This window comes from Pleurodeles waltl, chromosome 4_2 (genome assembly GCF_031143425.1).
Source record: "Pleurodeles waltl isolate 20211129_DDA chromosome 4_2, aPleWal1.hap1.20221129, whole genome shotgun sequence".
Lineage (NCBI taxonomy): Eukaryota > Metazoa > Chordata > Amphibia > Caudata > Salamandridae > Pleurodeles > Pleurodeles waltl.
Genome location: NC_090443.1, coordinates 605,297,360 through 605,312,566, shown reverse-complemented (window position 1 = coordinate 605,312,566; position 15,207 = coordinate 605,297,360). Strand labels below are relative to the sequence as shown.

At 42.6% G+C, this 15,207-nt stretch overlaps 1 protein-coding gene across 3 annotated transcripts in view; it reads right to left on the bottom strand.

Annotated features, from left to right (window-relative positions):
• The window catches only part of AGL (amylo-alpha-1, 6-glucosidase, 4-alpha-glucanotransferase), a 419,432-nt gene that overhangs the window by 263,052 nt on the left and 141,173 nt on the right, over nucleotides 1-15,207 (bottom strand). For all 3 annotated transcript variants that reach the window (XM_069232148.1, XM_069232150.1, XM_069232149.1), the window contains exons 14-15: nucleotides 8,676-8,839; nucleotides 6,398-6,499 (exon numbers count right to left, since the gene is read on the bottom strand). In XM_069232148.1, the coding sequence (XP_069088249.1) occupies nucleotides 6,398-6,499; nucleotides 8,676-8,839 (266 nt within the window). The remainder of the gene's footprint in view (nucleotides 1-6,397; nucleotides 6,500-8,675; nucleotides 8,840-15,207) is intronic.

The following is a 15,207-nucleotide window of genomic DNA, read 5'->3' as shown; positions in this document are numbered from 1 at the left end:
TGGGATGAACTTAGAGTTGGTTCTCAAAATAACCCTGTCCTCCTGAAACTGCAAATATGGTTCATGGATTGGTAAAGCCTGAAATGGGATGTTACGACTGAGAGCTACACCAGACACAGAACCTCTTCCACTTTGTGGAATTGCATTTAATGGTGGAATATGCTGGAGCTTGTCTGCAACTTACTCTGCAACCCTCGGAAAGACTCCCTGCTTCAAATTCAGTGTTGTGAGGAGCCATTGTTAACAAGTTTAGAGATCGGATCTGCGGATGAAGAACTTGTCCCATGTTCACTGACAGAAGATTCCCCACTGGATGGAAGGGGAGGTGAGAGCACTCTGATAGGCCAAGAAGCTCGACTAACCTGTATTATCTTGGCCAAGTCAGAACTATTAGTATAAGACGGCAAAGTTCTAGTTTCATTTTCCTGATGACCTTGGGGATGAGTTGAAATAGTGGAAAGGCATAATCCTGTCCATGCCATATGTAATGCATTTCCTGGAGAGGCTGGTTGCGGAACCTGGTGGTGTTAAACCAGTGTTTCTTGTTGTACGGGGTAGTGAAGTAGTCCAGAATGGGGGCACCCCAAGGTTGAAACACCTGCTTTAGGTGACGCTGACTGAGCTCACACTCATGGAATTGTTTGTTCATACGTCTAAGGGTAACTGCCAATTCCTTCTGTTTTCCTAGGACATGTTCCACCCTTAGGGTGATGTTGCTAGTGAGCGTCCACTCCCTGATTAACTGCGCTTGAGCTGAGTGTCTTTGATCTTGTACCTCCCTGCTTTGTGAGGTAACACATGGTAGTAGAGTTGTCCATTCGTACTGATACCGAGGTGCTGCAGAGCCTGGAAAGGAAAGCTTGAAGATCCAGGAAGACTGCATTCAGCTCAGGAGAATGATGTGGGAGGAAGCTTCCTGGGCGGTCCACTTCCCATGAATCTCCAAGTCCTGCATATGCGCTCCCTATTCCTCCATGGAGGCATCCATAGTCATCACCATGTTTGGTCTTAATGGAATGAATGAAATAACTTGCGAGATATTGTTTGTGTCCAAGGATTAGGACATCTCTCACTTCATCTTTTGAGTGATTATAATGGAATCTTTGAAGGATCCCTTACAGTAAATCCATTGCTTGTCCAGTTCCTCCTGTAAGGGACGTATATGAAGAGGACAGTGTGGATTCAACAGGATGTCATCATCCCGAACACTGATTTGTACTCCTGTACTGAAGTGGACTTTCTTTTTGATAGAGGGCTTGTTTTTGTCTCGAGACTAAGGATTGTCTTCGGAGTAGGGAAAGTCTTTGCGACTACCTGGTCTATAACTGCTCCTACAAATAATGCTGTTCTCAATGGAATTAGTAAGGATTTGTCCTTGTTCAGTTTGAGGCCTAGAGTTTCGATTAGCTGCAGACAGACAAGAGTTGAATTCCAGGCAGAAAGAAATGTGGGTCCTTTTATCAGTCAACTGTCCAGGTAAGGGAAAACCTAGTGCCCTGATCTTCTCAGAAACGCCACCACTTGAGCCATGCATTTCATTAAGACCCTTGGAGAGGACCGAATGCCAAAACAAAGTACCTTGAACTGATAATGGCACCCTGCCATATCGAACCACAGGAGCCTTCAATGTTTGATGTGAATGGGAAAATGGAAATATGCATCCAGAAGATCCAAATACGTCATGAAATCACTTGAATGCATTAGGCGAAGAATTCCGTGTAGGGACAGCATCATGAAGGACTGTTTCTTGATGAATTTGTTTAAAAACCTTAAGTCCATTACCTGTCTATACTTGCCTGATTTCTTTCTGCTGAGGAAAAAGTTGGCATAGAATCCCTTATTGCGCTGATGGAACGGGAATTCCTCTATCGCATCTTTGGGGATAATCAAACTGATCTCCTTCTGCAGCAGAGACAGATAATGATGCGATGTTCTGCTTGGAATATTTGGAGGCTTTTGAAAAATTCCAGGGTGTGACTGTGCTCGATTACACCTAACACTTATTTGTTGGAAGAGATGATTTTCCAACAACTGTAGAGTTTGGAAAGGTAACTGGAGATTTGATGATGTGGGACTAAGATGGCCGGTGCCAGGCACATATCATTGTCTTCTGGAGGAGTCCTGCTCTTTTCCTCCAGTTGGAGGGCATCTTCGGACTGGCTGTCTAAGGATAGGTGGAACCTGCAGCTGCCTCGTAAGTTGCTTGGGAAGAATAAGCTGATTGAAATCCTTGTTGGGTATACAGCTGGCATCTGGAAAGTTGGTAGGGTGGTCAAGCCGTAAACTGACCTCTGCCTCTTCCCCCTCAGAAGGAAGGAAAACATCTGCTGCAGCGTGCCCAATGAGCGGGTGGTCTTGGTGTCAGATTTAATGGACTCCAGGGCATCATCCACATGCTCTCTGAATAGATTTTCACCATTGAATGGCAGATCCAAGATCTTCACTGGAATTTCTGGATGGAAAGATGTTTCCATTCAACCAGCCCTGATGTCTTAAGAATGCCAGCCCAGGCATCGGACGGAAATTGATGGTGTGTTTGGGGCTCTTATGGATTTTGTAGCCATGACTGCGAACCTCTTACCAATATCATTGAGTCTGCAATCTTCTGTATCAGATGTAGCTTAGCAGGGAAAGAGGAATTTTTAGCTCTTCATTGTGCCATCTGCACTATAACCGATTCAGGTCTAGGATGACTGATAATGTACGCTAATGCATTTTCAGGGGCTCTATATTTTTTGCGCAATTTTGGCACCACCGCAGCCACTGATACCGGTGCCTTCCTCAGTTTCAGCCCCTCTTGTCAGATATATTCCACAACTGGTATGGATCTGATCGTGCGCTGAGCTGTGTCTTTAAAATCATACAGTCGAGATCAGCAAATCAAAGCGCTTGGATGCACATTCCAAGAGGTCATGGAAGCTACATATATCTGCTGGTGGTGAATCAGCTCGAGTCGGAATAGGTGAAGCTGGTGAGGGAGCAACATAGTAATCTCATTCAGGATTGTTTCCTCCTGAAACAAAATTAATCTCACCTTCTTCAGACTTCTGGTCGCCATGCCTGTCCGCCAAGGCATCACTAATAGTGATGGGCAGAGGAACAGGTCTACTTTTTCGTAGTGAGGCTATACAGCCTTTCTGTAGAAGCTATCCATGTGCCTAGGAGTCTGTGGAGCTGAAGGATTGGAATACAGAAAGCGCATCTAGTAGTCACTGATCATGAGACTTTGATCAATAACTAGAAAGATAGGTACAGCAACAGTGGGCCCTTGAGCGTGATGTTCTTCCTCCGGTTCCTCAAATGGATAGTGTTCTTGAAAGGTCCCATACCCCTGAGTGGACTTTCTTTCTCGAAGAGTAATCATGGTGAAGATAATTGGAGGAACCCTAATCGACATCCTTATCTTCCGTGTCTTGACACTGGACGTTTAGTAAGGACAGAATGTACACAGGGCCAAATAAACCTTTATACCCAGAGTCCTGCAACTCCACTAGGCTAACTGTTGGCAAAGTTGAGGCTTTGGGTATGGCAGCTTGAAGAGACACTGGAATGTCCTTTGTGGGAACAATGATGGTCTCCTTAACTGCCGTTGAAGGGGTCGTCGACGGTGCCACTGAAGGTATCGTCAATGAAGTCGATGTCATGGAATTGACGATGAGGAACTGTGAGACTGCGAAGATGGAGTTGTCGCTGAAACTCTAGCCGTCAACAACGGTCTCATCGATGAAGGTGTAGTTATCATCGTCATAGCCTTCATCAACGGCAATGAATCGGTCGTCGTTCTCCTCATTGTAGGTGTCAACTGAGGTCGCTGTCATGACAGGGGTTGACGTTACCTGCATTGTTGACACTCTTGACGATGAAGCTGCAGTAAATGGAGCAGTTTTCATTGGCGGATCAGTAGACGGACAAGGTTTCTGAGGAGTTGGTTCTTTAAAAGGGGTCACTAGAACCAAAGCTAGTGAAGAGGGAGATCTTCTGTGAGAGGGATACGGTTTATGGTGATCCCTTTCACTCAACCTCTCAGAACTGGTTTCGCTGGAATGGGTTTTCACCCTCTTAGTGTGCTATTCTTCATCATTGTCTCAAACAGACTCTGACTGTGCCTTCTTTCCCTGGAGCCAGAGAAGCTGTCTGGCCTCTCTGTCTTTGAGGGTGTAGCAGAAAAAGTACGGCAGTATTTACATTACTTTGGCTTGTGTTGAGTGTATAGGTAGTGTAAACACTCCTTGTGGGGGTCTTCCAAAAACAGCCTAGATTTCCCACAAGAGTTGCAAGGCCTAAACAGACTTTTTTTGGAACCCTCAGACATTGTCAAACACAGGAAAAAACTCCAAAAGCTACACCTCGGGTGTAGATAGAGGATTAAAAATCAGAAACACAGTTGGCGGGTCATAAGGTCAAAGCTGAGACACTGTGACTGAGCAGAGCTCATGAGACTCCCTAATACATGCTGTGTGGTAAGAAATCTGAGGCACAGTGGCTCTGCAGGGGAAGAATGCTTCAGGGTCTTTGCTCTGATTGGTAGACGTTTGGATGCATTAAGCCAATGTGAATAGATTAACACTGGCTCTTGTTGTCAATGGGTTTTCTATGGTCTTTCTACTAGCATTGCTTTTTTATTGCTGTTGCCATAGGACTCCCACCATGACAATGGGGCAGATTCAAACTTGCGAATCTATGAAAGATATGATACTGGAGAAACAGCTTCCCAGTGCTCCTGTTCCCTAGGGGGCCGCATGTAAAGGTCAGGGAGGACACAGGTGGCCTTCGGGCCATAATTTGAGTATTTATAATCTATGGAGTTGCATATTTCTAAAAATTATTCTAGACCATTTTAATCATCAGCAGACCCGGTTAAGTGTTTCACACCATTGAGACCTAAAAGGTTTCATGCCCTGATGGGGTATCCATGTCCTTTCACAAAAGCCCTCAGGTTCTGTCAGAACTAGCTCCTGTGTATTAGGTATACAGATTTGTCACAACATGTGGATCAGAGATACTTTCAGGCTCAATATGCTGCAATTTCCCTGGCTGCCAAGCGTTCTGTGGTGTGACGTTGCTTTAAAGAGATTCTGCAATCCATGCCTCTAAGGGCAAAGTATTTTGGTTTACAGAAGATAAATAAGCTTTTTTTCCTTATCTTTAGAAAAATAGGCCAAAGATGATGCATCTGACATCAGGGCATTGGACGTTATAGGCAGGTATTTTCCCTTATAAGGCCTAGCTTTTTCATCAGCTGTATGACCAAAGCAGTTACTAAACTGGCTTTGTATCTGATGTTTCCTTCATGAGCTAAGATGGACAATGGCGGAGACTAAATGAATATCCGGGAAGGAGAAAGAAGTTTGATAGTCCGTTCAATTGCAAATTGTGATTATGCTGGCAATATAACAGACATGTCAGCCTTTGTGGGTCACTCAGAGAAGGTGCATGGTATTTAAGCCTATGATATCTGAAAAATATGGAGACGGTCATGGTCTAGGGATGTGATTTTCTATTTAAAGAAGTATATACTATAGTGATCCTCCAATAGCCTTGCTGGCACATCGAAAGCAATAAACATGTATAAAATGAGCCTCTGGGTCCTTCATTAGAACAAAGATTTTCTAAACTAAAGGCATGGTGATGTGCACTTTTAACTACCATCAAATACATTAAAGGTAATCTGTAGTCTTGATATTGCAATTTTGTCATTTTGCTAACTGTACTATTGTATGGTTAAATGTGGTTAGGCATCTCGTACAGTGATCACAATTATTTGCTTGCCCCTTCCACAGGAAGGTTTGTTGGCTTCCTTTTAGTTCCAGACCGGACAGCAATTATGTATGATAGCAGTGGCTGGCAAAAAGGGCATTGTTGCTTCTGTAGGACTCTGGGAGGAGGCTGGGGCTTGCAACAAGATACAGTTTACCCAAATAAAGAGGAGGAGGAGTGCATAGAGGAAAAAAAGCACAAAGCCTGAGACTGCACTAGGATTCGATCGGCAGGAACAGATCAGTTTATGGTCCACTATTTCTAATGGCTTAAAAGGATATGTATTTATGTAGCAGGTTTTGTAAACAGTTTACTTTGTCACCACAAGTGGAGTAAAATAATTCAATCAACACCATCATAATTTAAATGTTGGTACCTCATCACCTGTTCAAAACAAGTATTCAATCAAAGTGGGCAAACACTGCCCTAGAAGAACAAAGAATGCTATTACCAGTTAATGTGATGAAATGATCAAACTCTTATAATGCAGTTGACAGTAGGCTCCATGGATATTAGGGGCCTTTCTTAGATGAATTAGCAACTTTTGAATTATTGCTAGGGCTCAGTGCAAGTCATTTATTTCTCCACACGCTGAATTTAAAACTACCAACAGATGCATATTTTTAAACACTTAACTGACCTGATGAGGTACCATTTCATCGTAGCCTCGGGAGCTTCCTGTAGCACAGCATGCCATAGAAACAATTGCTGAACTTGGAAGAGAATCGTATGCAGAGCGATGCTAGTGCGAAAAAGATAAAAGACAGACATTACCTTTTGTAAGATTTCCTCAATTGACATGTTTTAACTACTGTCCTCTTCTAATTTAATATTCTTGTTTGGCTGAATGCGCTAGTAAAGAAAGAATATATTTGGACCATCAAAGTTATAGACACACCATTCACCTGTAAATTGTGATCTATGTGTGCAAGTACACCTTAAAATGGCATGTGCATCTCTCACTTGCATATTCAATAATCTCGTCCTATGCCAGACATTCTACCATCCACTTTTTACACCTACATACTAATTAATTTGTTAATCAACTCGCTAGTATACCTACTCTCACACCTACTGACTCACTATTCATCCACATGGCTAAGTTATACTGAAGCATCTTATTTATTCATTTGCACAGTCAACTGACTGGACCATCCACTCACACACCAATTTATCTGTGCACCTATTTTACATGCTATCTTAATACCAAATGACTACTCACTGTCCCTTAAAGTCATTCCTCTACTCCTACATAAACATAATGATGTGCTCGGTCACCCAGCCAGTCACAAACACGTTCAATCACCCACTCTCCTCAGAACCAACACACAGATCCATATATACTGCTTGACACCATGGAGTAGTGAATGCTATAGGTAAGGACAACACGGCAAAATGTTAAGAGCTGGTAAGTTCAAAATCAGTACAACAGAAACATTATAAATTAAAGACAAGGAAATTATTGTATTCATCACTCGCTACCTTATAATTCATACTATTGTTAAGTCATGTGCGATGTTGATCACTGGAATGCATTAGACTGTGGAGGTATGGAGCCAGAAGAGGATCCAATTTAGGTTACCTGACTGGTCTTAACTAATAACATTCTATAGATTTTATTTTGGGTACCATAACCTTAACAGTATGTCTGTGCACTTCCAACACGGATTACTTAATTAAAACACAACTTAATGATGCCATTTCCAGACACAAAATAGGCCATTATGTCCTTCACTTTATAGAGCCATGAATCAGGGTCTTCAGTGCTGGGTTAATATAGAGGACCAGCACTATCTATTTTAACTTTGAAAGTACACGAGTGAGTCCAAGTACTAGAGAAGACAATAGTTAACAATCAATATATATAGGTGAAAAGCTTTAGTTTACTGCCGATTTCCCAGGGAACTGAAGTCTGTTTACTACCTTTAAACAATGAAAATTCCCTTTTGCATAATTTACTTTACAAGGGTAGGACTGTCAAAACAATGAGGTTTACTTAGGGAGAGACTAGAAGGTTTGCAACTCACCTACATTATGGCCCAACATACTATGTCAGAGCTCAATCATTATTACAAGATAAGGCGCAGATTCATAGGACTGGTAAGGAGACAGCTGTTGTGTCCACCACCCTCTTGGTGACATTCCTGATGACAAGTCTTTGTAATGGTAGGATCTTTGGCAGCGCTGCTATCGAGAACAGCCATTTGGTGGCCCTGATGCCAAAGGAAATCTCAAACGGTCTAACCATTTAAGGGCGATCCACCAGGAACGATTTCCAAAGGTGTCTTTAATGGGCAAACCATCAATGAAATCACAACAATTTTGTACAGTAATCAAAGTGTCCCCGAGTGCCTGTGCGAAATCTCCCCGAGCATCAGGTTTATTTTATATCAGGGTCCAATAAACCAACCTTAATTTTGGGGCTCAATCTAAAGGAATCACAATTGTGACACCACTTCTTCTAAACCACCATAGAGATTTTTTTTTTACTCCATCAGGGAGGTCAAAGCTGTTTCCAGGAAAAATACCCACTGCACTCAATTACGCAATCAGCATTTCAGTGTAAACAGGCAGATTCTAATAACTGAATGGTGATAATGTAAAATGTTTTTTTTAATGTTGCCACTTAATTCTCAGACTTTATTTCCTACGCTATATTCTTTTCCTGAAAAAATATGTTAATTATAAAAACATACTGAGGTAAGAATTTAGAAACTTAGATTATGAGTCTAGAACTGTGGATCATAAGTTCCTGTTGATTTGATTACAAGTGCTCTACTACTTTGTTAAAGACACTGTGTAGTAAGTGATTTGCTAGTCAACCTACCTTTTAGGTCATTTACATACAAGGGCTCCCCAGAAGAGACAATATTTCACTAGAAATGAACAGCAATATGATCTAATTTATTATGTCTTACCAAAATTGGACTTTCATTGTCATGCGTTACATCCATAAACAGGGCATGTGCAATGCCTGGAACTAAAGGCCTGAGGCAGGGCTGAACAAAAGACCCGACCGGTTCTCCTCCATAGCGATAAACCAGTCGTCCCTCTTCATGGCTGTTGTAGGCACTCATCGCCTCTGTGGAGCATGACACACAATAATAAAACATATTAACAAACAACAATTGCATATTTTTGCAAAATACACAGTCATCTAAGGAAAAACAGTAAAATAATATAAACACATGTAAATTAATCATAACACCAAATCGCATTCTATTAAAGCTGCTGCAGCAAATATGATAGGGTACAAATACAATTTTAATGTGTAGCTGTTCTAGATACCTGGTTACCAAATAATCTTTGATCAAAGAAAAGCAAGCAGAAATATGGTTCTGAAGAAAATACTAACATTTCTTTTTCAACATTTGAGTCTTGGCCTTCAACCAGTGGAATTTACCCACAGACTGGATTAACTTGACAATAACCAGGGAATAACTCTTACCATGAAAATTGATATTTAATCGGCACAGAGTTTCACTGTGTCCCTGGGGATAAAACCTATTTGTATTCTGCAGCAACATTTTATTTATGAAGGATCAACTTTAGATTTCTTTAGAAAGGAGCCTTCCTTGGCTGCCTCTGTCAGTCTTCCAAATCCTTACTGTTATTGAATCTCATACTTTCAATTGAGAATTTTGTTCTGATTTGTCATCTTCCTTACTTTGTTGCTATAGATTTCCCCCGTAACGTGGCATTTCTCTTGCTCTCCCATACCTTTGCCATTCTGTATGTACTTTCTACTGGTTAATTGTAAGTTTAACACAAAGAATATTACGCAGATTCAGCCAAATTCTGAACACATTTCTACATACATAGAAAAAAAAGGTAAGTCTTATTCATTTATATTGAAAACTAGTAGCAGAGATCCATCATAGCCTAGCAGTCTCATTATCCATTAAGTTATTAAATACCTTCTACAGCCCGTCAATATTTTAATCCTCCCATTCTTAACTTTCACCCTTATTTCCCATCTATAGCTTATCTCCCACCAGCTCCCTCCTACTACCGAAAGGCTAATTGATGCTTTTAACTTTGGTCAACCCTTTCCTTCAACCAAACTTTGTTTTATTCACCTCTTCCGAAGGCTGCTTCTGCTAATGGCCCCTCCATTTTACACATTTTCCGCTTGCTTTTCATGGTAGTTCTTTTTTAAAAAAAGACTATGATGTTGGTTTTTTGTTGTTGCCACCATAATCAACACAATTATGACTTATGCAGAGGAGGAGCTCCTATCAAGATTGGGAAAGATATCCCCCAAGATCCAATTAATAAATACAACTTTTGGGAGTTATTTGTTTTATTTTTAAAGTAATGCTCCTCAACTGTGGAAATTGGTATCAAACTACTTTTGGTGACTAATCTGTCTACATTTAACACCTCTCACATGTTATGCAATCCAATTTCTAAATGAAGGAGCACATTAAGTCAGGGAGTTGTAAGAGATGCATTTAAGCCTCCTGCTGGCAGTTAGGGGAGAGAAACGAGACAGAAAGTGTTGGGCCAACATCTTACTATTTCAATCTGAGGTCAAAGCTGAGATAACAGAACCCGTTTAGCCAATTAAGGTGGAGCGTGGTAAAAGACAATATGATACCTTTCACATTATTCAAAGTTCCCAACATGGCTGTAAAGGTGCTTATCATACAAAAATGACATAGATTTAGGAATGAGAGAGCCATGCCACACAAGATTATTTGGGACTCTACATATGATACCAATACATGCATACAACAGTGAAGCTAAACTAAATTTATTTACATTGTGAATGGTAATCCGTTAAATCTTACGTGGGACAGGCCAATTTTATATCTACATTTAACACCCTTAGCTTCAGTAATGGTAACAGTGGTTTCAGTCTTTTACTGCACTTTAGTGTGGGGAACAAATATGATAACCCTGAGGGAAGCTAGAATTGCAGAGGAGATGGATAAAATTAGAAGTTGATATATATCATACTTAGCAGGCCTCACAGAGGAAATTACTGGTCAAACCTTTTTGAGCAGCAGATTTTGCCTTTTGCTTGCAGAAGCAGTAGGAAAATGTTACTTATCCTGTAGACATCTGCGCAAGGCATGCAGTGCTGTAGGTTCACATGCTGTGCATACTCCTGCCATCTGGAGTTGGGCCCAGATGTGTGCAAATGTCTATCTTCGAAGACGTCTTTTGAATCATAAGGTTCGGTAACTCCTCTTCTTGCTGGTAATGTGTGTGAGCATCGACTCCATTGTTAGATTGTTTTCTGCCTTAAGGAGGGCGAGGATGGAGTGATTTGCAAAGCAATGTGGAGTTTGATGTCCATGCGAAAGAGTAAAGTAGGAAAGAATAGAAAGATTACAGCAATGGCCACAGGAGTCTGGGGAGAATGTAGGCATATGTGACTCTAGAGCGCTACATGCTGCAAATAGATGTCTGCTGGGTAAATAATATTTTCTGTTCAAGGCATCTGTGGCTGTAGATACACATGCTGTGCATATACTGTAAAGCAGTCTTCCCTAAAGCAGAGGCTAACCTGTGGGTGTGGCAGTAGATTGAAAAAGTGTACGGAGTACTGCCTGGCCAACTCTGGAATGCTGCTGGGCTAGCACATCCACACAGTAATATTTTGTGAAGGTGTGTGGTATGGACCAAGTAGCTGCTCTTCATATGTCAGCTTTTGGAATGTTCCCTAGGATGGCCATAGAAGCTCTCTTTTGGTGAGTGAAGTGGCCCTTTAAAGGGACAGATAAGGTTCTCTTTGCTTTAGCATAGCAGGTTTGTGTACATTTGTCAATGCACCTGGCAATACCCGACTTGGAGAGGGCCTTTCCTTTGTGAAGGCTCGAAAAAGTGACAAATAGTTGCAGAGTCTTTCTGAAATGTTTTGTCCTATCTATGTAGGACATGAGGGTTCTTTTGATGTCTAGGATCTGAATAGCCTTTTTTACTACCAAGTCTTACTGAGGAAAGACTACACAAAGTTCTATTGATCGGTTCAGGTGGAATTGCGAAACCACCTTAGGAAGGAATTTTTTACTCTGTCTCTATGCACCTGAAAGAAAGGTTCTTCTAGGGTTAATGCCTGGAGCAACTAGAAAAGCCACCTTCCATGAAAGAAAGTAGAGTGGGCAAGAGTGGAGAGGCTCAAAAGGAGGACCGCTAAGTTTGGTGAGGATGATGTTAGGGTTCCATGAGGGAGTTGGTGGAGTTTGGGGAGAGGTTACTGTTTTTAAGCATTGTATAAAAGCTTTGATAACTGGCATTTTGGAAAGGGGTAGATATTCTCTATTCTGTAGGTAAGCCGCCATAGCGGCTAGGTGGTGGCTGATAGAAGTAAATGTCAGTCCACAATTTTGCAGATGTAGCAGCTAACAGACAATGTCTTGTACTGTGGGTGTGAGAGGGTTAATTTGTTTGCAGTGACAGTAGTGGACAAAACGTTTCCATTTGGCCAAGCAGCATGCACGTGTAGTAGGTCTACGTTCCTTGAGAATGGTCATGCATTCGGATGGTTGTTTGACATATCTAAGGAGCCAAATCACAAGGTTGAGAGACTTGAGGTCTGGTTGCCTTATTTCTCCGTGGTTCTGCAGGAGAAGGTTCAGCTAGATCACGAGTCTCTTGTGAGGAACTACCAATAGTTCTAGAAGTGTCATGAACCATGGTTGGTGGGCACAAGGAGGTGCTACTAGAATGAAGGTGAGGGATGTCTGCCTTAACCTCTGAACCACAAATGGAAACAGGTGTAGAGGAGGAAAAATGTAGGCAAATATCCCTGACCATTTACCTAGTGCATTGCCTTTGGACTGTGGAGAACTTGCACGTGAAGTTCCCACTTGTGACTTGTTGTCGAGTCCTGCGTAGGAGGTCGGCAAAGTTGTTGCCCACCCTTGGAGGGGCTCCACCAGCAAATGTACTTTATGACAACAGCGCAACACCAAATTTTTGGTCGAGGTGAAAGAATTGTTGAGACAAAGCTCCCTCCTGTTTTGATGGTAGAACATGGCCGTGGTGTTGACCGTGCGAACTATGACAACTTTGGCCACTCTGTGACAAAAGAAAGTTTTAATGCTCAGTGAACTGCTAGGAGTTCTAAATAATTGTTCAGCCCTAGTGTTTGGGTTCCCAATCGTACTGGATGGTCAAAGTTGGCAAATGTGCTCCAATTAGAAGAGGAAGCCATCCATTATGATGGTCACCTGCAGAATTGCATTGAGAAAAGCGTGCCCCTGCAAACGTTTTTGTCACAGGAGAGAGTGACAAGTCTGGCAGCTGACCAACACTAGATCTATCCTATGACCCTCCGCTGGAGCCCATTGTTGCGCAAGGCATTCCTGCAATGGACGTATGTTCAGTCATGCAGGGAGCCATCATGCCCAGGAGGTGTGCATCTGTTCTGGCTGTAACCTGACAGTCTGGCTAAAATTGCAGAAGGGGTGTCTGAAAAGACTGTATTCTTGTGCATTAGGGCAGGCCAACTCACCTTCTGAGTTGAGAATTGCCCCTAAGTATGGCTAAATCTGCGGGCCTTGAGGTTGGGATTTTGAGTTGCTGAATGCGAATCCCAAGTTGCGTAGGAGATGTATAGTGGTCTGAGTGTTTTCGTGGCATAGCTGGCGGGTGAAACTCTTGATGAGCCAATTATCCAGATAAGGAAAGACATGAATGCTCTGTCTTTGTAGGTGTGCGACTACTACCACAAGGGACTTTGTGAACACTTGGGGAGCTGCAGTAACCCCAAAGGAGAGAATGTTGAACTGATAGTGTTTGTTGTTGACCATAAAATTTATGTAACCTCGATGTGCTGAATGTATAGGTATGTGAAAATACACGTCTTTTAGATCGAGAGTTGTCATTAAGTTGCCCTGCTAGAGAAGAGGTGTGACATCCTGGAGGTTGGCCATATGGAAATGTTCTGAGCGAATTAATTTGTTTAGGGTCCTTAGGGCCACAAAGGGCCTGAGGGAACCATCTTTTTTGGGAATTAAAAAGTACAGAGAATACATGCCTGATCCCTGTTGCGGAGGTGGTACTGCTTCTATGGTGCCTTTCAGAAGGAGCAATTGCACCTTTTTTCTGAGTAGTTTTATGTGTTCTGCTGAGAGTCTCTTGCCGAGGTGAAATTGTAGGGGGTGTGGTAGCTCCAGACAATAAACATGCTGTATGATGTCCAGCACCCACTGGTCGGAGGTGATACTTTGCCAAATGGGGAAGAACAGTAGTAAACAGCCCCCAACAGCTGACGTGTGATCGGGGGACATGAAGGGTAGGTCAGGGTTTGGTAGCTGTGGCAGAGGCAGTCTTTGGGGAGAGACCTTTATCTCCACCTCTTGAATGATTTACCTTATAGGAGCCTCTGAAATAACATCTACATGAGGGTGGCAGGGCATGTGGGTGAATGTATGCTGTGGAGGTTTCATGGGATACCTGTTTGGAGCCTCCACTGAAGGGTGCGTGGCAAAAGGAACTGCAGAAAGTGAGCATTTGAAGTGCACCTACCTTTGTGGTTTCAGTATTTTTCTTCATTGTTTCGAGTTTTTGGCCCACCTGAGGCCTAAAAAGATGATGTCCATCACAAAAGAGAGCCAACAAGTTCTGCTGAACCTCAGGTTTAAAACCTGATATGTGTAGCCATGTATCGCATTTAAGAAGGATGCCCCGAGCAGCAGTGTCGGCAGTGTCATGGGTAGGTCCTATGATGGTGCTGGAAATGAATTTCCCTTCAGTAACTAACTTATGCCCTCTTTTTCTGTGTTACTCAGGGAAATCCTTAAGGAGTTCCTCCATTTCAACCCAAGTGCCTCTGTCGTATCTACACAAGAGACCTACAGAACTGGCAATACACCAGTGGTTAGCGGACTGCACTGATACTCTTTTTCCCGTGGCCTCTATTCTCGTACTCTGTCTGGCAGGGAGGATTATCCTGTTGTTTAGGAAATAGCTCTCTTCCTACCCATATGGGCGACAAGAGAGTCTGGGGGAAGCTGACCTCGAATGTAAGGAGGATAATAAGAGGAAGAGGTATTGTGTAGTGCGTTGTGTGAGGGACAGCATCTCAAATAAATAATCCTCTTCTATAGGACCAGAATGAAGGGGAAGTTCGTGATAAGTCTACACTGCTAAGGAGCTCTCGATATGCTGAAAAATACTCCGAGGGGGATGGCCGAGCTGGGTAAAGGTCAGGGTCGGTATCTGCTGGGTGCTCAGCATCATAAGTGTCCCAGGGGTCTGGTTGTTGGGAAAAAGGGGCTTGAGCCTCCACCCTCTGAATCGTCATGGTATGGAAGTGGTGACCCTTGTGGCATGTAAGAAAGATGGTCCCCAAGTAATGAATGCAGGGAGTGTGGGACCTGTGTAGCCTGTGTTGGTGATGAAGAAGCAGGTAATAAGCTGATGGTCTTGTCCGTTTTCTTCCTAAATTTAGAAACTGGGGCTTCATCCAGTGCTTCCTGGAAAGGAAGCTGCCTT